This window comes from Phodopus roborovskii, unplaced genomic scaffold (genome assembly GCF_943737965.1).
Source record: "Phodopus roborovskii unplaced genomic scaffold, PHOROB, whole genome shotgun sequence".
Taxonomy (NCBI): Eukaryota; Metazoa; Chordata; class Mammalia; order Rodentia; family Cricetidae; genus Phodopus; species Phodopus roborovskii.
This window is the reverse complement of record NW_026126407.1, coordinates 19,589,881-19,613,456: the sequence shown is the minus strand read 5'-3', so window position 1 is coordinate 19,613,456 and position 23,576 is coordinate 19,589,881. Positions and strand designations below refer to the sequence as shown.

The 23,576-nt window shown below is 42.9% G+C and overlaps 1 protein-coding gene across 3 annotated transcripts; it reads right to left on the bottom strand.

The window, feature by feature from the left end:
- Window positions 1–2,903: 2,903 nt before the first annotated feature.
- Aldh3a2 (aldehyde dehydrogenase 3 family member A2) lies at window positions 2,904–22,550 on the bottom strand. 3 transcript variants are annotated; one of them, XM_051180475.1, is made up of 11 exons: window positions 22,320–22,549; window positions 20,420–20,651; window positions 19,609–19,694; window positions 17,626–17,834; window positions 17,007–17,124; window positions 14,770–14,911; window positions 12,050–12,216; window positions 9,511–9,610; window positions 7,410–7,645; window positions 6,487–6,599; window positions 2,904–4,424 (listed from the first exon to the last, which is right to left on the bottom strand). In XM_051180475.1, exons 1-10 carry the CDS (start codon window positions 22,470–22,472, stop codon window positions 6,516–6,518), a joined length of 1,527 nt encoding a protein of 508 aa, XP_051036432.1. In that variant the 5' UTR covers window positions 22,473–22,549; the 3' UTR covers window positions 2,904–4,424; window positions 6,487–6,515. The 3 variants fall into 3 exon arrangements, with proteins under 3 accessions (XP_051036432.1, XP_051036434.1, XP_051036433.1); XM_051180477.1 differs by lacking the exon at window positions 6,487–6,599; XM_051180476.1 differs by lacking the exon at window positions 2,904–4,424 and having other exon boundaries at window positions 6,187–6,599; window positions 22,320–22,550.
- Window positions 22,551–23,576: the final 1,026 nt, after the last annotated feature.

Sequence of the window (23,576 nt, the reverse complement as noted above, 5' to 3'; positions counted from 1 at the left end):
TCAGCCTGAGGCACAGCCACCGCCAGAGCTTCTTCCCTACCCGTTTTTGGAGAACATCACGACTCCCCTGAATTCCAGCTCTGCTTTTCTCCATATGTTGGCAGGAACACTGGCCTGTAGGGAATTCCTGTGGTGTGAGCATGGCTGTCAGGCCAAAAATGAAGTTATGTTCTCACCTGTACAAACTGGAGCTTTGAAAAGACACCTAGCATTGAGGTGTAGCTCATAGGCAGAGTGGTTTAACACACTCAAGGAAGGCCCTGCTTCCATCCCTAGCACCAAAAAGGATCAGGGGCACCCCCCCATTTGTAAAAAATTGTTTATTGGAGTATAACAGCATAGGGTAGAAAGATTATAATCACCTTTAATCCCACTAACCAGAAAAAAAGGCATAATATCTTTCTAGAATTAATTCAAGGATATACATACACACATTGAAGTAGAGGTGGTAGATGTTATTGTATTATAATCTGCTTGTTAAGAGGTTTATTTTATTGTTAAGTGTGTGTGTGTGTGCGCGCGCCCGTGCACGCGCGTGCACACGCACGCCCACAGAGGCAAGGACACCAAAACTGGAGTGACAAGCAGCTGTAGATTTCTGAGTGTGGGTGAAGGGAACTGAACGTGGGTCCTCTGTAAGAGTGTCTTTAAAATATGTAACTAGTCTCTTAATATAATTAGGAAGGCTGCCATAATGACAACTCCAGGACTTATCTAGCATTCTATATATATTTAGAGTATCCACTACTGAAAATGGAATGTGTGAGGTGCAGGGTGGGGTGTAGCTGGGTCATGGAGGGCTTGCAGAAGGGCCCAGCTTCGCCCACAAGCTATGCAGTAACATTCCTATAGGAAATCTTCTGACCTTTTGTGATAATTTCCTTACGATGCACTATTGGAAGCAGAGTTTCTTGATGAGTGGTCTTTGAAACCTGGTGAAATTGTGCTGATCCTTATTCACCAGCCAAAACCTCCATGGCATTGGGTGTTATTTACTAAACTTTTTTTTAATTTACTCTACTACAATGTTCCCAATTATAAATAAGTTGCTCTGACATGCATTTTTCTTATAGCTTGTAAAATTAAATTGTTTTTATGTGTTGATGGGTCACTGGTTTTCCTTTTGTGAGTGGTCCATATTTTCCACTGATTTGAGTAGCTTGAACTTCCCCCATCATTATAATTTTTCAGTTTGCTAGTTCCCTCTTAATTTTTTTTCCCTCCACATTAAAAAGGATCTTTGTTTTGTCCCAAACCAAGAGACACCTGAACTTCTAGGCTCATACCTATCCTTCTACTCACAACAATAAAGTACAAAACCTAATGGCTGTGGGTAGAACAATGGAAAAGCAGACTGAGGCAGGACCCTTCCATGGAATGTCCCTCCACTGCTAGCAAGGCCTCTCTGGGTGCTCATGTAGGTCCTGTGGAGCTGAGTAGGTGGGTCACAGGTATTCAGGCAAACACTACAATGTGTGTTTGTGTGGTGTGTTCCCCGTAGAGTCAGTGTTTTGTATTGCTGGGGGCAGAGGTCCTTGTGCTCACAGATAACACTAGGGAAACCAGGAGTGTTAAACACATAGGGCTGTCTCTTCAAAGCAGAGATGTATAACCTATTCCCCCAGAAGGCAGTGGTTAATAGTTCAGGTATCCTCTGTGCTATCTGAGTGACCAAGACCACACCAGATCCTCCACAAGCCCTTATGATAATACATGTAGTCTATCTATAGAACCCATCATCAGGGAGGAAGTGATATGTACTTTGATAAGAGTTTCAAGGTAATTATGCCTCCTTGTACACAGAGGGTTGTGTTACACCAGGAAATTCTTTTCCAGGTTATACTATACTTAAATAAGATAAGCTGCCCAATGTCAGGCTCTAGATGTTTGAACCAACACTGTCTACTGAATCTGGTTGAACTGGACTTCCTTCTTCATTCACACAGATGTTACTCCACTGATCCTCCAGTATTTGGTGGCCCTCCCCAGGGCAGACACCCTCATCAATTGTAATGGTGCCACAGAAAAATTCAACTTCAGCATGACACAGAAGTGTGGGCACTTACCCACTGGGTCCTTCACTTTCAGCCCACTGTCTGAGAGGCTCCATGAGATGCCCACACTGCATCACACAGTAGCCTTTGCATGGGATAGTTCGTTCAGCCATAGACCGGTGCAAGCATTCATGGATGCGGCTGGCAAGGCTGAACTGGGATGGTCAACAGGTTAGCTCCACCTTAGTGTAATAGTTTTTCAAACACAAATCATTAATAGTCTTTCCTTTGGCCATTAGTTTATTATATGCCGAGTTAACTAGCATGGCCCCCATTCCATTTAATTTCTGGGATTTCTAGCGGATCCAGCAGTGGGATCTGGGATCCAGGGCTATGCAATTAGACTCCCAGCTCAGTGACACCTGTAACCACATGGTGACACTGTTTTACTGAGACCCTACCTGCATGTCCTTCAACCTCCCACGTGGAGCTCTCTAGCAGGAAGCAAGCAGAAAACAGAGTGCAAAATGCACTGAGCCCACCCAAGTTTGGTAGGCTACACCCCATTCATACCCATCCACACAAAAGGCCAGTGGCACTAATCTCTTTGGGGCTGAGGCAGCAATGGGTTTTGTCTGTTTCAATGGAAACTACTAGAATGGACTGCTCTCTCCTAAAACATGTACAATTCAGAGTAAGCCAATGGGGTCTTCTCATATGTACTTACGGAACACAGCATGAAGTCTGAGACGTTTTCTTGGATAAGAATTTAAAATGAAGAAATGTAACAACCAGAATTAGCTATACCGTCTTTGAGGGATAAAATGAAAAAAAATGGATTTATAGAGAAATTTTGTAATCAAGGGATTTTATCTCCATATCTGAGGTCAAAATTAACTTTCACAACAATTTATGAAATATATTTATTTTGAAGATCAGTATAATGTGTAAGTATTCTAGTCTAACTAAAAGTTATGATTTATAATTAAATATAATAATAAGTGCAAGTTTTACATTGAGATTTTGTGCAAAATATTTTATGATTAGTTAAGGACAATTGCCACTTGAGCAACTACTTGCTACACAGGTCAATGATTTGGTTTTGATACCTCATACTTTAGAAGAGACAACACCCTTCAGACAGATAGAACAGGTTATTCAGTAAAGATGGCTATACATTCAATAAAGCAAGTTACATTCTCATCGAGTAGGTCAAGTCTTAATCTGGATCCCAGGAAGGCAGTGGGGACTTTGTAGCTTGGAGCTCTAGGCACAGCCAGGCCCCGGCAGCAGGGTGTTGAGTTCTACACAGATCTATCTCCTTTGCCACTTTCCTGCTCAGCCACATTAGGATCTGAATGAGAATAATGACCCCTCACCTCCCACCCCGTGCTCACCATCTCCTCTCACCATCCGTCCCTTTCAGTATGTTCCACAAGCCCACAGCATTGTCCAACAGTCTCTGTCCCATGCGTTCGGAAGCCTCAGATCCTAACATCCCCCTGTTTATGACAGGAGCTGGTCCATGCTGTATGATCTGTAGGCCAGATTTATTCAGAAAGGGATCTCTCTAAAATTTTAAAAGCACAATTTCCTTGCATCGTGCTATGAGAACAAGAAAAGATTTATCCTTGAGGATCTGTGTGACATTAAACTTCAGGATCTTGAGGGATCTTTATAGAGAATGGGGGGTCCTCACTATGAAGCCTAGGCTGGGGATCAGGGGATCAAGGGTCTTCTAGCCTCAGCCTCTGGAACAGTTGTGACCAAAGATGCTTCAGTGGTATTCACAAAGAAAGCACTGCTTCTTGGCAAGAGGCCTAGTGTAGCTTAAGTCATCACAAAGGCACCATGGACAGTCACAACAGACTGTCACAAACACGCACCACGCACACTTATGGTGATACGCAACAAACAAGAAAGGATGCTTAAATGGAGAGCCGGCTCCTGAAGGTCAGAGTCTCATCACAATGGATGAGGTGGACATATCCACTTCCCCAGTTTTAATACTTCAACCCCTAACAGGAGCTGGGAAGACCTAACCCACCTTTCCAGGCGGTAGAGGGCAGGTGTTAAGCCTGGGTCCTGTTGACACTTGAGAGCTTTACTGACGCCCAGCAGCAGAAGATGCAGGCTTAGGCAGTGCTACGAACTTCAGCAAATAAGTGATGCAATAGCTACTGTTCTCCTTGACACACCCCGATGGAGCTGGGATTTGGTATGACATGTTCTCGACCCAGCATCTACATCCCCCCAGTACCTTCACTGCTGACAAACGCTGGAATTTGGCTCAAACAGTGAGTTTTGTTAGCGGTAAGTGGCAACAACTTAGAATTGATTGCAGTACATCTGTGAATTTCCTGGCTTGGGTACGATTTTAAAAGTATTGGTTTGGCAACCATTTAGTAGAGGAAGTCATTACAGATATCCCTGGAGAGAAAAGAAAGGAATTCATGTTAACTCTGCTATGAGGAAACCACCACAACAGCCTTAGAACAGTAAGTCTGGGACTGAGACTCTCACAAATTCTTTCTTTCTTAAGAGACTCCAAAGTCATAAAAGAAAAAAGAGCTATGTGTCCCTAAGAAGCCATAGTGCAGTTTCAACTCAAAATAAAGAATTACACCTTTCCTCATTAATAACAGTAAGACAGGTGTGAGCAGACTGCACACTGTCCAAAACCAAGAGACAAGAGCAGAGACATGTATTATCCTGCCATTGTAGTAGGAAGCTCAAGTTTATTTCTAAAGTTCAAGAGCAGTGATAAAGCCAATCCAGCCTAGCTGAGTAGTGCTGCATATGAAAACATTACATTCAACTGTGTAAAGGCCCATGGCATCTCTTAATTTTAACTGACCTTGATATTTCTCTACCTTTTAAAACCCTGGCCAGGGGACAGAGAGATGGTTAAGAGTACTTGCTGCTGCTACTGAAGTCTAGGGTTTGGTTCCCAGCACCCACAACTACATGTAACTCCAGGTCCAGGGGAATGATGCCCTCTTCTGGTCTCTGCGGGTACTAGGAACACATGCGGTACACATGTAGGCAAAGCACTCATACATATAAAACAAAAATACATAAATCCAAAAAGCCCAGACAGGCCATAATACTTTCTGTAGCTTACAAGCTTTGCTGGAACTTTCCTTTGTGACCTTTATTCTAAATTCACTCTAATTCCAGTAAATAAATAAAATGAAAGGAAAATACCTGACAATGTAAGTAATCCATGGAGTGCAAAAAAGCCACTTTAGACAAATGTCGGTAGTTACAATGGACTGACTCCTCAATGTGTGGGTGGATGCAAGTAACGGTCCATTTCAAAAGACATGACACAAAGTGCCGAGAAATCAAGTGACACGTGCCACTGGCCCTGACCTGCTCATCCCATGTATCTTTCAAATTAAGCTCCTTGTGCTTGGGGACACAGCTCAGGTGCCAAGCTTACCGAGCACATAAAACATCCAAAAGGAAAACAAGGCCATAAAAATGTTTTCAGAATATTTTTAAAGACCCAAACAAGCAACACAATCTACATTTTGAGTCACTCTTTAAAATAAAATGTGATTTGATACAAAGAAGATAAAAGGTCAGAGAAGAAAACAAAGAGGCAATTTAGGGCCAAAACCAGATCGCCTTCACCTGACCCCATGCTGGTTAAAAAGGAAATGAATGTACTGGTCAGCAGCAATGGGGTGGGGGAAGCCGAAACCGCCTGGGCAATGGCAACTCCTCCATACTCTGCAGGGAGAGCCAAGCAAAAGCTCAGGAGAGCCCACGTGCTCTCATTCCCACCAAAGGCCTGGATAAGAAAGACTTGTCTGCCAAACCCTTGTGCGGTGCCTGTGGAACTGGCTAGGTGGGCCTTCTTGGGGTCAAGGCAAGCCTGGTCCTCCATGTCACCCCAGAGGTTAAGAAAGTCTAACCAACCAAAAATGTGCACATGAGGCTAAGAGACCAATGTTGAATGAAAAAGGCTACTGACCAGACCCCAAGCCTACCTCCAACCAAATCTCCAGCCTCAGAAAGATGTAAAAAAGGAAAAATCCCTGCCACTGGGGATGCCTAAGCTGTAGGGTTTTATTTTAATTAAAACGAAACAACTCTGAGACTTTCAAAAAATATCCTCAAATTATGAAACAAAAAGTTAAATGTCTAAATGGTGACTGTGGGCTGGAACTGCCTGGCACACCCCCCTGAAGCGACAGGTGGACAGTGCAGCTCATCACGTGGTCACTCACTTTTAGATAGGATACAGAGCCAGCCTAGATGTCCCTCCTATACATTTCTCTCAGATTACCAGTACCCTCCCTGTCCCTCTTAAATGATGCCCAAATTGAATTTTAACATGATTATCTCTGGGCCAGTGTCCAATATATTTAAGTAAAACATCCTTTGTCAGTAACCCTAAAACTGCAGCTGTAGAAACATCTCAAACCAAACAGAACCCAACCTGGCCCACCTCACGCACAGAAAGAAAACAGGAAGCTCCTACCTCACTCTCAACAGACAGCTGAGATTTGATCATGAGTGTTTACTGGACCAGCGCAGTCTGTGAACTGCCAGAGAAGCCAACAGGGCATTCCCCCTCGGCAGAGCTTGGTATTTCTGAGAAAACCCAAATGATTTCAAATGCAGCTGTTATCACCAATCCACCAGCATGGTGCTAGTGAGATGAATAACTTTTTAATTTAACCAAGATACATAATATATAAACATGGCATTTCCACCAAATGCTTGCTTCTTGCCTCTCCTCCACATCCATTCTTCACAGACATTTTCACACAGCTCCTTGGTTAGCTGTCTGAGGAAATCCTTCCCCATTCTATCATGACATTCATTCCCACAGATTCCCTCCTTCATCCCAGAGATGTATACACCACCCAGAGAAGGAGGCTACTACAAGTGTCTTTTTGCAATCCCACCTCTAGGATGACCTGGGGACCAATACAAACTTTGTCTTGCAATCCACTTTGGAGGAAAAATACCCCTAATAAAATTATACCCCTTGCCTATTTCTTTCCACCACCACCATTCCTTCATATCACAATGACTTCATGCACATTCAAGAACAAATGACACTGAATAGTGAAGACCAATATATCCAGAGGAGCAGGGCCTTTTAGCAAGCTCTATAGTATATTCTATTCTTAGAAAAGTTGGCAAACTCCTAAAAGAATTCTGACTTTGTAGGCCATTCAGCCTTGGTCAGAACTACTGAACTTAGACACTGCAGCAGAAAAACAGCTAAGACAAGAAGGAAACAACTGTGTTTATGAAAAACAGGTAGCTGGCCATCAGAATGGGACTTCAGAAGCCGATGGAGTGTCTCTACAGATGGACTCATGTAGCTACAGCAGCCCCCAGATAGAAAGAAGGACCAGGAGGATTGGTACCTCATGAGGGGCTGGGACTCACCTTGACAATCATAGCTGCAACCATAGCCACGCATGCAAGCATCAGCATTACCAGCCCTCCTCTGTTGAACTGTTTCAGCAGGAAGAACTTGGCCCAACCGACCTTGGATTGGCTGTTGGGAGGGTACCTGAGCTTGTTAACACTTTCTCCCTTTAGCCCTTTTAATAAACAGGGGCGCTGATGAGAAAAGGTATCAAAACTGTACTTCCCATGATAGGCCCCCATTCCACTGGCACCTGAAATGAATGGAACAGATGGAACAAATTTCATTATACGGGCTTCCCATTTCAACACTGACTGAGAAAGCCTGAGTGTGCTCTGCTGGGGGTGTAGACACCTAACTTACTTGCTTTTCTTCTCAGAAATCCTACACACTTGCCCCCCCCAGCACAGCCACTGCCCTCTCAGCCAGGGCGCTTTCCATGAACAGGGCCAGGATCTGCAGCCCTTCTAGGCTTGCGCTGCCCTTTATGTCAGAAGTGTGCTAAGAGTTTCAGTGAGTTCTTTGGGGGACTCCCACCCCAGCCCTGTAGTGGTCTGTACCTCTAATCTAGTTTCCAGACAGGAAAAGGAGTTTACAGACCTAGTTGATCTGTCTAAGGTCACATAGCTGCTAAAGGAGGGACCTAAAATGTGAACCCAGATTAGTATGATGTTAAATGCTATGCCTATGCTTTTTTTTTTTTTTTATCATCAGTCCACATAGCCTTATTTATCCGTGGCTCCTCTCACTTGCTTCCTCTAAGTCCTTGAAGAGCAACCAAGAACACAGTAACTAGGTAAGAATAAGTAAGGAAAAATCTTTGTCTTCCTGGGAGCCACACCACACTTGTATAATTCACAATGCATACAATAGACTGGCAGGTGCAAAATGCCCTGTGCAGTGCAATGGCATGTATGAGGCAATGGCAGAAGGCAGAATGACTGGAAGCCAGGGGACAGTTGGTTGGGGTCAGGCCACAGGTGACTTAACTGTTTTGATGGAGGGGGTCATTTCAGAAAGCAAGATTGATCGATTCATTGGAAAGATAATGAAACCAGAGAGAAAACTGGAGGACAGTGAGGGAGGAGAGAAGAGTGGCCAGCAAAAGCCATGACCATGGTAGGAAGGACCCAGGAGAAAGGACCAAACTGTCCGTAATGCTTCCCCAAGAACAAAATGACATCTGCCCATCATCTAGAGAATAGGGGATTGTCACTTTCTCTTCCTAAAATCAAGCAACATGCAAGGAAAGGCTGTCCCTCTCCAAAGAGGCTTGAGGAGCTAGGGTAGCAGCACTGACTACCCTTCAACATCACCTGGAGTAGAACCCAAAGGGATATCAGGAAATACTCTGTTCCTAGCATTCAAAACTTTTCTTTCCTATATCTTACTTAAAAAGAGAGGTCTTACTAATTAATTTGAAACATGATTCTTGGTCTTTAAGCCTCCTTAATTTGGTAGCAAAAGTAAGGAAAGTAAGTGAAGACAGCCACTATGACTGCTGTGGTAATGAGGACAAAGAGAGTAATTCACCGGAGATGGCATTGGACAGGGAATCAGGAAAATGTCACCACCAGCTGGGTGGCTGGAAGGATTCTCAGAAGAGGACAAGCTCACAGGGACCTACACAATAAACAGCACCCAACTTTCAACAGCCCATACAAGAAATCCAGGAATCATGCTTCTGGAATATTTCTATTCAGGAGAAGGTCACTGCAGTGATTTGGGGGCCACCAGGATGGCCCCCATAGGCTCCAATTTTGAATGTCTGGTCCTCAGTTAGTGGAACTGTTTGGGTAGGATTAAGGGGCATGGTCTTGTGGAAATGTGTCTAGTCTTTTTGGAGGTGTACCACTGGGGTAGGCTTTGAGGTTTCAAAAGCCCATTCTAGGTTGAGCCTGGGTCCCTTTGCCTGCAACTTGCAGATCAGATAAACACTCTTAGCTATGGCTCAGCTCCATGCCTGCCTACCTGCCTCCATGCTCCCTGATGCAATGATGATGGATTGACTCTCTGAAACTATAAGTAAGCCCCAATTAAATGCTTTCTCTTTTAAATTGTCTTGGTCATGGTGTCTCACCACAGCAATAGAACAGTGACTAAGACATTCATTCTTACCCACACCTCCAAAGGGCAAAGAATTGACGGTGAAGTGCATGATGACATCATTGCCTGTGACTCCACCGCTGGATGTTTCATCAATCACCCGTTTGATGAGCTGAGGAACACACCAAAGGCACCATGTCAGAGCTAATGTTCTGTCACCCTATATCTTGGAAGTGCACTCATTGTGGGCTCTAAGGACATGCATCCTGGCTTTGTGTGCTGGGGCAAGTTTTTAAGTTTGGGGAGACACAAAATTTATGCCATAAATTACTAAAAATATTGTTTAAAATTATCTTCAGGCTATGTGTATACTGATTCATGAAACACAGAAGATGCTTAAACTTGCTTGGCTCCTGTCTCCACGACAGTTCATTTATAGGCAAATATTCCAAAAATCTAAAAACCCGTAGTCAAGCCAGGTAGTAGGTAGCACATACTTGAATCTTTGCACTTGAGACCAGGAGGAGCATGAGTTTAAGACCAGCCTAGGGTGCACAGTGAGATACTATGTTTAAAAAAAAAAAAATCTAAAATGTTAAACACTTCTGGTCCTCAGCACATCAGTCTTTAGATAAAGAGGGTGGCCCTGAATCTCTGGGCCTGTTTCCTTGATCACCATCAAGATCTACACTCCAAAACAGTACTAACAAGAGACAGTTTAGAAATGACTACTTCTCTCAAGTGGCACTGACCAAAAGACTTCTGCCCTGCTGAATAGCTTTCACAATACCAGGAAGTGCTAAACAGGCTACAGGGGGCTGGGGGGATGGAGAGAGTCTACCCAGCTGTGAATCCTATGAACTGTAATAATGACCACAAGATATGCCTGTAGGTGCAATATGGCATGAATGTTATAGGAGTAACTAACCACTTTCTGCTTGGATTTAATTTCCAGTTCCACAGGAGGAAACATTCCTGGCATTATAAATCTGATGGAGAATTCATGGCCAGGGAGCTCAGAGGCCCTAATGATGAACCTATTACTAGATTTGCTAAGTGGACTTAGTGTCAAACTACCCTCTAAATTTGCATTTCCATACCCATAATTAATATGCTTCTCAGATCTACAGAATGCTCAGCCTCAAATAGGACTGAGGATCATCAAGGTAGGGGTGAAAAGATTGTTAAGAGTCAGAGAATGGGGAGCAGCAAAACAGTCTTTCAGAAAAGACCACTGCACTCCTGAAATCACAACAGTTGTAAGTGACCACATAAGATCAAGCTAGTCAACACGCCAGCATGGAAGGGAAAGGGACTCATAAGTCCCTATGCTGTAGCTGAAGAGATATTGACAGATTTTGGGAGAGGGAGAGGGAGAGGGAGAATCAGTTTTCTCTATAGATATGGACCTTAATATCCAACCATGCTCTAGTGGATGACCCCACACCCATGAGTAAACAGGCAAATTAGAGTTAGGGGCAAGACTGAGGAATGAATGTGATCATACTACATTGTACACATGTATGAAATCCTCAGGGCAAATAAAATGGTATATTAAAATGATAATTTCTCAGCTGAACAGTGGTGGCACACGCCTTTAATCACATTGAGTTCTAGGACAGCCAGGGCTACACAGAGAAACCCTGTCTTGAAAAACAAAACAAATAAAAAATTATTTCTCAATTCCTGATCTAAATTATAATGATTAACAGATATGAAGTGCAAAAGATGTTAGAATTATTCTATTTTTCAAAAAATAGTTAGTTGTCCTAAGATAAAAAAAAAAAAAAAATCCCTCAATAACACTGAAGTAATGTAAGCCTTGAGAATTCAAGGTGAACGTCAAATGGGACTGCAGTGGCCTCAGGGAAGCGCTCTCCACAGATGCATCCTGCTAGTGACCTTGCTGAATCATGCTCTTGTATCTCAAGTACCTGTAGCCATGAGAACATCACCAGCACTGCAGGCTCCTGAAGCCACCCTGTGACTACAGCACCTTCCATCAGAAACTGCACATGGCACCTGGTCAGTGAACTCCTCACAACGGCTGGTCCCTTCTTCCCTTCTCATTTTTATTTTTCCAGAAGGATGCTGAACCTACATGGCCACTTGGAAGCAGTCATCTGCTAAGAGCAAGCCACTTAGTAACATGAATGACAGAGCACATAGGAAAAGACAAAGCTCCTTGTCCAGTGGTACAGGGCTGTCATCCTTTGGGAAGCAGAAACTCAAGTTCTCACAACCATTTATATGATTTGCCAGAGGTCTTTGACTTCCCCAGCCCTGACTGAGTGGCTAGGAAGGCCAGTTGTGTCACAGGGGCAGGCTCTATGGGTCTACGCCACAAAAGCATTACACACTAGTACATGTAAGTTTTCTAATTATTCAGGAGGTGTTTGTTACTCAGAAGCCTTGTGACATTCACCCCTGTGGATTCAGCTCTAACTCCAGGGAGTAAGGGAAGGAGTACAGTGATAACCCAAGGCTCCATTATCTAAGACAGCAAACTGTGAATACAGTCAGTCAACTCTGGTATGTAAATAACCATCTATGTTCTCTAGCAATAAAGAAACCCGACTCTTGAGAGGGAATTATTCTCTATAAAGCTTACCTTATTGTTATGAGAAAATATGTAGAGTGCCAGGGGCTTCTCACGATCATTTATGAAATTAATGGCTTCATCTACATTTTTCACAGACACTATTGGAAGAATTGGTCCAAAAATTTCTTCTTGCATCACCTTGGAATTAGGATCAACATCAGTAAGTATGGTTGGGGCTAAAAAATAAAATAAAGTACCATTAATGGTCAAATTTAAGACAGACCAAAAAAAAAAAAAAAAAAACTCTATCTTCTCTTTATTTCACTAGTCAGCCATCCACTAGGCATACCTATTGGCTTATCCTCTCACAGTGTGCCAGACCTAGCTTTGGTTCACAGAAACCTCACCTGCCCCCAAAATCTGCTTTCAAATCTACCATTGAGCTCAGGGAGAAGTCCTAACTAGACCAAGCTAATCTCAATAGCTCTTCCTTCATCTTGTCTTTGATTGGCCCAGAAATGGGTCACATTGCTACCTAGGAGATGAGAAGAGCAGCAAGAAAGAATTGGTTTTCTGTTTTGTGTTTTTGATGGTATTAACAACCACTGAACCATCCAAACCAGGAGACTCTCTATGAATTTCTAATTATTTGTATCCTTTCAAGTTTTTTTAATGGCTGATAAGAAAAGATAAGTAGATTAATTTGGTGGTAGCTTCTTTGCCCACCAAATGTGAGAATTTTATTTAAAAATTAAAGTAAGAGCCCTGATATGGTTCAGCCAGTAAAGGTACTCACCACTAAAGCCTAATAACCTCATTTCAAACCCTGGAGCCCACATAGAAGGCAATGCCTCCCTCAAGTTGTCCCCCGTCTTCCATATTGTGTCAACTTTTGTTATTTGAGAAGAGGAACCTCAACCGAAAAAATGCCTCCATCAGATTGTCTGTAAGCAGGTCTCTTAATTAATGACTGATGTGGGTGGGCCCAGCACACAAGGAGGATGTGCTACATTGAGCGGGTGGTCCTAGGATGTATAAGAAAGCAGGCTGAGCAAGCCATGAGCAGTAAGTCATTGAGCAGTGGTCCTCCATAGCCCCTGCTTAAGTTTTTTGCCTTCAGGCTCCTGCCTTGCCTTCCCTTGTGATGGAGTGGGACTTAAGAGTAATAAGTAATAAGATGAAATAAACCCTTTCCTCTTTGTCTTTGGTGATGATGTCTTAGCTCAGCAATAGAAAAGTAACTAAGATAGAACCTGGTACTACATCATGCATATTACAGTGTCAGACCGAGGTCTGGTTTTGGAGGACTGTGGAGGGAGTCTGAGCTGGAAAAGCCACTGATTGCTCAAGGCTTACTGAGCTCCTGTGTGAACCTGGAAGTAAATGCTGAGAACAGTTCAGTGGAGCTGGCCTGATCCTGAGACAGGCTGTGCTGTGCTGTGCTGTGCAAGACAGAGCTGGAGAGCTCGGCCGTCTAAGGCCTTTGGAACAGAGGATGGTGCGTGGGTCCCAGATGCTGAGCTTTACACTGTTGAAACTCAATTATAATTGTGTCCTGATTCTTCCCTCCTGGAGTAGAAAGTATGTGATTTTATTTATTTTGATTTTACAGAAACCCACAGCTGAGAGAACTTGGATTGTTGGAGAAACTTTGCCATTTTAGAAAGAGTTGAGTTTTACAGAAACTCTGGATAGCTAATGAAACTGAACTTAAAATGTCTGAATTTTTAAAGACGATGAGACTTTGATATTAATGTGAGATCTTGGGAATGAACCAGGAGGGGAACATTATGGCTTAATAAATAGTATGTGTGTGTGCATCAAGCTGACAAGTGGTCAATAGTGTTACTTAGTTTTATGTCACTTAACATAAGCTAGAGTCATTTGGGAAAGGGAACTGCCAAGTGAGAAAATGCCCCTACCCAGACTGACCTGCAGGCAAGCCTGTGGCGCGTATTCTTGATTAATGATTCGTGTGGATGGGCTCAGACCACTCTAGGTGGTGCCAACCCCAGATAGATGGTCCTGGGTTGTTTAAGAAAGCAGACTAAGCAAGTCATGGGGAACAAGCCAGTAAGCAGCACCCATCCATGGCCTCTACATCAGTTCCTGCCTTGAGTTCCTACCCTGACTTCCCTCAGTGATTGAGTATGAGCTGAGAGTTGTAAGATGAAATAAACCCTTTCCTTCTCAAGTTGCTTTTAGTCATGGTGCTTTATCATAGCAACAGAAAATTAAGATACTATGGTACCTCTATGTATACCTACACACACAACACACACACACACACCAAAAAGGATGAAAAATTAAAATAAACAAACAAATTAAATTCAATGTAACATGGGCTAGGGATAGAGCGCAATGGTGGAGGACGGCATTGCATGCATGGGACCCTTAGGTTCCATATAAAATGAAACTTGATACAAGACATAGTCATGGCAAAAGGCAAAGTACACAAAGAATGAAATGTGACAAGCAACAAGATAAGCACAGCAGGTCAAAGCACTACTTCTGGAAAGACTTGGCATGAATTAATTGTGGGATTATGAGCTGCTTTCTTATCCATGAATGGGAATAATTATGTAAAATCCACTCTGTCTCTTATGACTTTAGAATAAAAGAGTCGAGTAATATACATGAAAATACAAGACAGTATTAAAGTTACATGCACATATGCATTAAAAAACAGTACACAGAAAAAGCAATATTTACAGTTTATGTAGGATTAGTAAATGTTGGTAAAAATGCCAAACTGCTACTTCCCATGGGAAAGGGCGAATTTCCATTACCTATGTAACGTGTGACCTCATCAGTCTCCCCGCCGAAAGCTATCTTCTGTCCTTCAAGCAAACTCTGTAACCTTTTAAAGTGACGAAGATTGATGATCCTTTCGTAATCAGGAGAATCTTTTATATTTTCCCCATAAAAGTCCTATTAAAAATAGCAGGAGTTAGTTACTTAATTGTCGCAAAACCCATATTTCAATTTCTTTAATAAGTTCAAAAAAATACTGGTGTCTAAAAGTTGACCTGGTTTATATCTTCATATAACCCAACACCCACTCTTCAAATTATTTAGTAATAGTACAGTAGTAGTAACTTTGAGCTTTTAGACAAGTCAAGAATTAACAAGTAAGTAGACACTCAGACACACACAATCCTCTACACACACACACCTTCTGCCTATACTTTTCTTCAGGTGCCTATAGATCTCGAAGTCCCCTCATAGCCCTTTTTGGAAGATGTCAGGGAAGAGGCCACTGGCTTGCATGTCAGCTGGCCTCTCCCAGAGGTAAGTTGGGCAGTTACTGCAGAGACTCTTTGGTCTTTGAATGCTAAATATTAACTCTAATCTAGCCTTTACCAAGGAAGTTTGCTAACCTTTGCTCTATGTTGTTGGTTTTGTCTTCTTTGGACTGGTATTTTCACCAGTCACTGATAACAGCAAAACTATTCAATGTATAAAGATACAGTCTTGTTGAATTACCAAAAGAAAACACCCTCAATAAGGATAACCAGTATTTACCATGTAAAACAAACAGGTAATGTGGACTTGCTGGGAAGCTGACAGCCCTGTGAGAATTCAGAATCTAATGTTGAACCACAAAGGTTGAACTCACTGGGCAGCCTGTTGAAATGCATGTTCTGTCCAAGTCCAAGGCCACCAACACAGCCAGGTTTCCTAACTGACTGATTCACAGACGAACAAGCTGGGGGTGGGGACCACATCATATCAATCATGATCTTTGATGATATGGGCTAGAGACTTATTTTTATTTTATTTTTTTAAAGATTACTCATTTATTTATTATGTATACAGCCTGCATGTATCCCCTGAGGCCAGAAGAGGGCACCAGATCTCATTATAGATGGTTGTGAGCCACCATGTGGTTGCTGGGAATTGAACTCAGGACCTCTGGAAGAACAGTCAGTGAGTGCTCTTAACCTCTAAGCGATCTCTCCAGACTTATTTTTAAATGGCTCCCTAATTATCCCAGCATGTTATCTGGCTGAGAACTCATGTCATAGCACAAACTTCTTAAAGGTAGGGTAAAGGGATCACTGATCCTCTGGAATTTATCATCATATTTCCAATTGAGTTCAGTCTCCCAGCAACCTCAACCCTCCCTCCCACTCCTATCTCTCAGATCTAGACAACTTTCACATTCTCCTTTCCTGGATCCTCAGGCTTCATAATTAATGAGGCTCTCACTTACCCTCTCTCTCTACCTGGTACAGTTTTCATTCTCTCTTCATACATTAATTACTTTGTGGTACGCTCCATCCTTTCAATTAACAAGAAGTTATCTCAACAAGGTGGCTTACTAGTTAGTCTTTGTACCTGAACTCAGTACCCTTGGTCAAACATTCTTTAACAATGAACATCCCACATCTCCTTCAAGCCTTAGCTTATTACCAGAGCACAGTCTTCATTAGTTCCTTTACGTACCCTAAAAGATGGATAACCCTCTCCAGCAGCAGTTCTCAACCTGTGGGTCACAACCCCTTCACAAGGGTCAAATATCTGACAGCCTGCATATCAGAGATTTACATTATGATTGGTAATAGTAGCAAAATCACAGTTATAAAGTAGCAATGAAAGGTTGGGGGTCACCACAGCATGAGGAACTGTATTAAAGGGTAGCAGCATCAGGAAGGTTGAGAAATACTGCTCTACAGGGTACATTTTAAGTAGGTATTTACTTCACTCCTTCAGATGACTGGCCATCTGGCCCTCCATACACATGACAACTGATAACTGTCTTCAGCAACAACGGCTCTCTCTTCAAGTGATTTGGAAGCATTCTCTCAAAAGCACAGAAAACATTTTTTACTTTTAAATCAACAAATCAACTACACAATTTAAGTGGTCTTGCATCAACTTGGCCTTGTTCCCACAGACACACACTAAGTTAATTCAGACACATATGTTGCTGGAATTGTCTGGGTTGGGGTAAACGTGAACAGAGATGCTGTCTGAAAGCATTTTGGCTTTCATCAGTGGGATAAGAACATCGAATACAGACCTTCACCGTTTCCTTAATCTTCTGCACTATCCGATCCTGGAGGGAGGCTTCACAGAGGATATAGTCTGGAGCAATACAGGTTTGACCACAATTCATGTACTTTCCCCAGGTTATGCGTCTGGGGAGAAAAAAGCAAAAACAAAACCAGAATACCTATACAATTCAGTCATCTTTCATCGTTATTTTGTTTCCCAATGTATTAGGTACTTTGCATATTGCTGTGACAAAACTTCTGGCAAAAGCAACTAAAGAAAGGAAGAGGTGACTTTGGCTCACAGTTAAAGGGTACTGCGTCACAGCAGCGGGGAAGTCAAGGCAGTGGGTACATAACACTGCTGGTCACATGGTACCCACAGCCAGGGAAGAGAGAGCAACCAGTACTTATGCTCAGTTTGACTCAAAAATTTTTTTCCACCCAGAACTCCATGTTTAGGGTGGGTCTTCCCACCTCACTTAACCTAATCTAGACAATTCCTCACATACATGTCTAGAGAGTTGCTTCCTTCCATAGTAATTCTAAATGTCATCACATTGATGACAAAGATTAACTGATCATCTGATAAGGCTTTGTATATTTATTTATTAATGGTTAACCTCAGGAGAGTAAAGCCAGTCCCACCTGCAAGCGATGTCCAGATCACAGTCTCTGTCAATATAACATGGGCTTTTTCCCCCGAGTTCCAGGGTCACAGGGGTCAGGTGCTTGGCAGCAGCTTCCATGACGATTTTTCCAACTGCAGTGTTTCCTGTGTAGAGAATGTGATCAAACCGTTGCTTCAGGAGCTCTGTGGTCTCCGCGACACCACCATTAATAACCGCATACAGGTCCTCAAGAAAGAGAAACAGATTCTTGCATTGTCAAATCAATCTAACTATCTCATGTCAGCAATTCTTCAACACAAATAAGTAGCACTCAGTAAAACCAAAAGATGAAGATCATTTCCTGCGAGGGACAGATCAAATGGAGGACAAAGGATCTGCTGGGGACCAGGAACCATCAACTTCAGACTGACTCAGAGACAGAGTCTAATATTTTCTACATGAGTTTGGCAATGAAAGCACAAATGAGAGCAAACAGTTGGACTCAACAGGGAAAATGCGGAAGATGAGGGGAGGGTATTGTGAGGGACTTTCATTGCTGTTTTGTACAGTGCTGGTGATCCAACCCAGAGCCTAGTACACACATTAGGCATCGCTCTACCTCCCGAGCTGCATCTCCAGCCCTACAGTTACACGTCTTAATTCCAAAGTTCTCTCTCTACACAATACAAAGTATAGTAGGTCTAAGCCCAGGGCAAATAAGTCCGTATCTGCCCAATGAACAGGACACAGAGCATTGTAGCTGAGGGCACTTGCTTTTGAAGTAGATCTGCACAATGCCCATCACATGTACTATGCTACCATTAAGTAGCCACTCTGAGAGAAGATACTTTGAATAATAACAGCAGGGACAAAAAGTAATGACAACAAATGGCAAGAAAAACATGAGATGTTTGCAAGTGTCTAAGCTGTATGATGATGGATAAGCTGCCTTATCAACCTCTAGTCCTCATTTGATCTCTTGCTCATTAAACTAGTTAGTTCTTAGTCACTTTGTAGTTCAACTGACTAATGTACTTTAAGTTTTAATTTTTCTATGCTTAATCCACAGGTAAATTCACCAACTACTTAAGTGAAGCAGGTAAATCATTATCTCCCCATTTGGACAGTCAACTTGGTGAGGAGCAAATGGAGACCCTAATCCTTTATCTTCTGGTTTCAAGTCCTACTCAATCCATGACACTTTACTGTTTTCCATTTAGTCCTGCTAGATTGGATAGCCAAGCTATTAGGGAGGCAACAATTCTGCCACTGAACCACCAATGCACTCCTAACCAAGCTATTAGGACCAAATTGTTCTAAGAACTATGATGACAGTGGTAAGACAATATGGACAATAAAATGACTCTAAGTGCTAAAGTTGGTCTCAGGGACATTACAAATTAATAAACAATACAAATTGGTGTTTTAAAGTTGCCTTTTGATGAAAGCTAAATGAATAATCTCCCCTGCAAAACTGCTTGTGGAACCCAGCAGTCACGAAGCAATCAACTTCCTCTCTAGAGATCATGAGAACTTCTGAATCTAATCCCCTATCCAAAAGTGGGGTATCAATCTCCCTGGTCAGCCTTCGATGCTCCCAGTGCCTATTCAACTCAGAGTGCTAGTTCAGAAAGGCACTTTCTTCCTGGCCACAGACATGCCTTTAAAAAGCAGAGTACTCATGTAATAACACACATGATGTTCCACTAGGAAAAAAAAAGATAGTGACAAAAACATGCTAGCTTCTCATTAACTATCTCACTAAAAGAATGATGTCTAAAATTGTATCCTAGGAAGTGTCAAATGGTAGAAAAAGGTAAGAGACACATATAAAGCCACAGGCCTTAATAAACTATGTAGCCACAATTGATGGAACCTGGCTTCTTTTATTAAACCAATTGTTGGAGACTTAAGGAAACCAGACTGATCTGTAGCCAGCAATGACATCACTAGCAGAAGAGTCAAATCTGTGTTTTCTACCATAAACAGATGTGTTGAAGATGGACTAAGATATTCTTACCTGGTCTAAATATTGAGGGAGGAGCTTAGCCAAGATCTTGGCAGTGTTTTCACTTAGTTCTGAAGGCTTTACAATCGCAGCATTTCCTGAATCAAATGAATAGCAGAACATCATCATCCAATTCCTGAATAACTTTAACAGCTTCCAAAATGACACGTGTGGAGAGTGCATGCTAAGTTTCATTTATTTCTGCAGCTCTTACATCTGTCCTACCTCACATCACGTGTCCTCCTTCTTTTCATGTTTTCCTTCCCAAATGCTAACCCATTAGATCTCAGTATCTTCAGGTCACTGACAATAGGCTCTCCCAGCCTCTCATTCTGCCCAGATGTCTATTGCTTTGCAGTTCTACCATGTTTTTTTCTCTCTGCCCTAGAATCACTGAGCAAACAGGCTAGGTCAACATAAACTGTTGACAAACTAAGAAATCAATCTGTTGAGATCTGCTGTATACTCTAGCTAGTTTTATACCAAATACCTTTACTTGAATAAAGAAACTGGTCAAATGAAACCAAATGGCTTGTTTTCTAAAGGCTGAGATAGCAACTAAAATTACATTAGAATATGGATGCCTGACTCTAAGATCCTGGAACTACTGACTCAGATGCCTCTGGCTTACACAGATCCATCTCCTAGGTACTTCCACATTCATAAACAGAAGTACAGATATGAATTCTCAATAAATTGCTGGTGTCAACCATGGCAAATCACCAAAGTAAATGTATTTAACTAGATACCATCATTAGATTACAACCAATACGGCACAGTATGATTCTCTACACAGCAATAAAGATATCCACTGGCAATAGACCTGCAGCGATGGCCCCCACCAGGGGCTGCATGATGAGAGCGAAAGGGTAGTTCCAAGCTCCGATAATCAGTACTACTCCCAGAGGCTCTGGCTGAACATAGGCCTCATCCAACATGGTTAGAAGGTTCTTCTTGGCTGGTTTAGCAGAGGCCAATTCAGGAAGATTTGCCAGCATAAAATCAATTTCCCCAAGTAAGGTAATAACTTCATGACTGTATGCGTTGAGTTCACTCTGAAAAAGAAAGTCAGTTAATCTTACAAGGAGAGTACAGTCCACTTGGCTTAGGACAATGGCTCTCAACCTGTGGGTCTCAACCCCCACAGCTGTCACATATCAGATATTTACATTTTGATTTGGAACAGTAGCAAAATTACTGTTAAGAAGTAGCAATGAGGGCTGGAGAGATGCTGTAGAGGTTAAGAGCACTGGCTACTCTTCCAGAGGACCTGTAATGATATCTGCATATATGAGTAAATGGATAAATCTTTAAAAGAAGAAGGAGAAGGAGGAGGAGAAGAAGGAGAAGAAGCAGCAGCAGCAATGAAACAATTGTACGATCGGGGTCACCACAACATGAGGAACTGTATTAAAGGGTGTAGGTAGAAGTTTCCTGTTCAGGCAGCTGATTTATTATACAGCAGAAGGGTCAAAGCATTAGGAAGGTTGAGAACCACTGGCTTAGGATGTCACAGGCTCACCAATTCTATCTGCAGGGACAACTGGTGTTATTAGGCAACCCTCCCCACAGTTTGCTATCAGATTTTGTTCTCAGTAAGACACACCCTGGATACTCTTGCTGGATATACCTCTCGAAGATATTCAATGCCTCTGATTCTTCTCTACTGACCCAAGCCTTTTAAAATTAGGGTTAAAAATGATCTCTTTCAGCAACACCTCCCTGATTAATAAGAACCTGCCTCAGTCACAATTTAGGTACTGTGGCAATTTTGCTTTTGAGCAGTATCTTAATACTGCACCCCAGCACATGGTTTATAGCCATAGTCACACTTTATATGTGTCCCATTTCTCAGTCTGGTTTAAAATCTGGACTTACTGTATTTCTTCAGTAACCCTATGTATGTACAAACACACACAAAATATCTAGTGGTAGAGAATGGATGACTCATAGGGTTTTAATTTTCATTATCCTATCTTTGTTTACTATCACAGCCCCTCTTTACCAAAAGTACCCTGAAGGCAGAAGTACTCCAACTACTGTTACCACCTTCTGCAATAGTCTTTGATTGGGGAAGGGAGGATTGCAAATCTGAAAATAAAGGTCTTACTATGCCTGAAATACAAATAGAAAGTAAAAAGAAAAAACAATAGTGCTGGAGAGTACAGGAGAATATGTTATACCTCAAATACTACTTAAAACCTTTGCATTCAAAGCTTGTTTCTAAAGAGGCCATATCGTATCACCTAGGACCTCATTAGAAACCTCAGAGTCCCCGGAGTCACTGTCAGTGTACTAGAGTGTAAGCAACACATATCTAATGATACACAAAAGTTATGGAGGAAAATATGAGTGTCGATTATTTTTTTAAAAAAATAGTAACACTGTCTACAAGAAGAACCTATTTTAAAAAGTTAAGAAATAAGACAGGGAGTAAAATATCTAAATCTACCAAGCGGACAAAGTACTGACATCCAGAATATCCAGAGAGTTAAGGGCACACTGTAAGGAAAGGGACTACCAACGCAGTAGAAATGGGCAAGTCTATAAAGAGCATTCGCAGAAGAGAAGCTGCGAGCACCAGGTAAAGCGTACACTTCAACTTAAGTGCAAATAAAACAGTCTGGGTTCTAAGCAGGGCCGGAGAGTATGGAGTAACTACTTCCTCTCTACTCCTGGATAAACAAAACAACCTACTACAACCCCACCCCGAGGTCGCTCACCTTTCTCAGGTCCGCCGCGATGGCTGCCAAGATGTCCTTCTCGCGCTCCTGCACCATCCTCTTCAGGGCCTCGAGCTGCTGCATTCGGAAGCGCAGCGGTCGCGATCGGCCGGACCGGAACGCCTGGCGAAGCCGCTGGACCTGACGCTCCATGATCGGGCCGGTGAAGAACGCGGAGCCGGGCAGGTGTGGCGGCACAGTCCTGGCGACGCGGGGCAGATGCAGGTGCTGAGTGCCACCTTCAGCTTACACTTCCCACCCACCTACCCGCCCAGACCAGGCCTCCAAGTAAGCCGAACCGGAGGGCTCTCTCTGCAGCCAACGACGCAACGCACGCCCATTGGCAGGAACTCTTCACGTGACTGCAAAGCCCCGCCCCCGACAACTCGCAGAGTCTCACGATCCCTGTCCGCGGGCGGAAAGATTGCTCCGGCTTCAGAAAAGGGCGGGGCGTCCTCTAGGAGGAGGAACTGAGGCACCCGGGTTGTGTGTAGTGGTGGGGGTGCTCGCCCGGCCGAAAGCGGCCTCCCTTCGCAACTCCCCACCCTGGCTCCTAAGACTCAAATGCGAAGTCACAGGCCGGGTGCTAGGGTGGGGCAATCCCAGGGACCCGGCCAGGGTGACGGGCGCGACGGATATGGATACAGTGTACACACTGTCATCGCCCACTCTGGTTTTTAATCCAATTTTTCTCTTCTCCTGTCTGGCAGAACTGCTCCAGAGAGGGAACCTGTACCACCCAGGTTCCCCTAAATTTCCTCTCTAACAATGATGGGCATCCAGACCGTCTGGGGCTGCTCAGCAATGGTGGTCATTCAGGGTTGTCCTCATCTTCTGGAATGACTAAAAGTCTTTCAATATTTAGACTTAAAATGGGTGCCTTACCGCTAATTTCATTAGAATTCTGATTTATTCTTCACCAAACATACTTCCTTTAGTGTTCCCTATCTCTTTGATCTTAACTTCAGAATATATGTTGAATCCCATAATTGATGGTTCAAACTATAATATATATCTACTATATATAGCAATAGCATCCTGGTAGGCTCCTTGCTTGATTGCTTGGAGGTTAGAATCTGTAACTTCTTAGTGCTACACCTATCCTTTTATACTATGTACTTCAGGGACCCATAGGAGGTTCTCCTCCCTCCTTGGCCTCCCAGGAATTTTTACTGGAAGAAAGGGAGGGAGGGAGGGAGGGAGGGAGGATGGGCTACCAGGAAAACCAGAATCAAAATTTCTGTTTTTCTCTGTATT

What these genes read in the sequence shown, in the direction of transcription:
- Aldh3a2 (XM_051180476.1), bottom strand. Translation starts at nt 22,472, where the DNA reads ATGGAGCGTCAGGTCCAGCGGCTTCGCCAGGCGTTCCGGTCCGGCCGA. An exon ending in TCCCTCAATATTTAGACCAG is followed by an intron (nt 17,835 to 19,608) that starts GTAAGAATATCT and finishes CTCTTTCTTGAG; the next exon opens with GACCTGTATGCGGTTATTAA. An exon ending in TGAGGTCACACGTTACATAG is followed by an intron (nt 12,217 to 14,769) that starts GTAATGGAAATT and finishes TTTATTTTTTAG; the next exon opens with CCCCAACCATACTTACTGAT.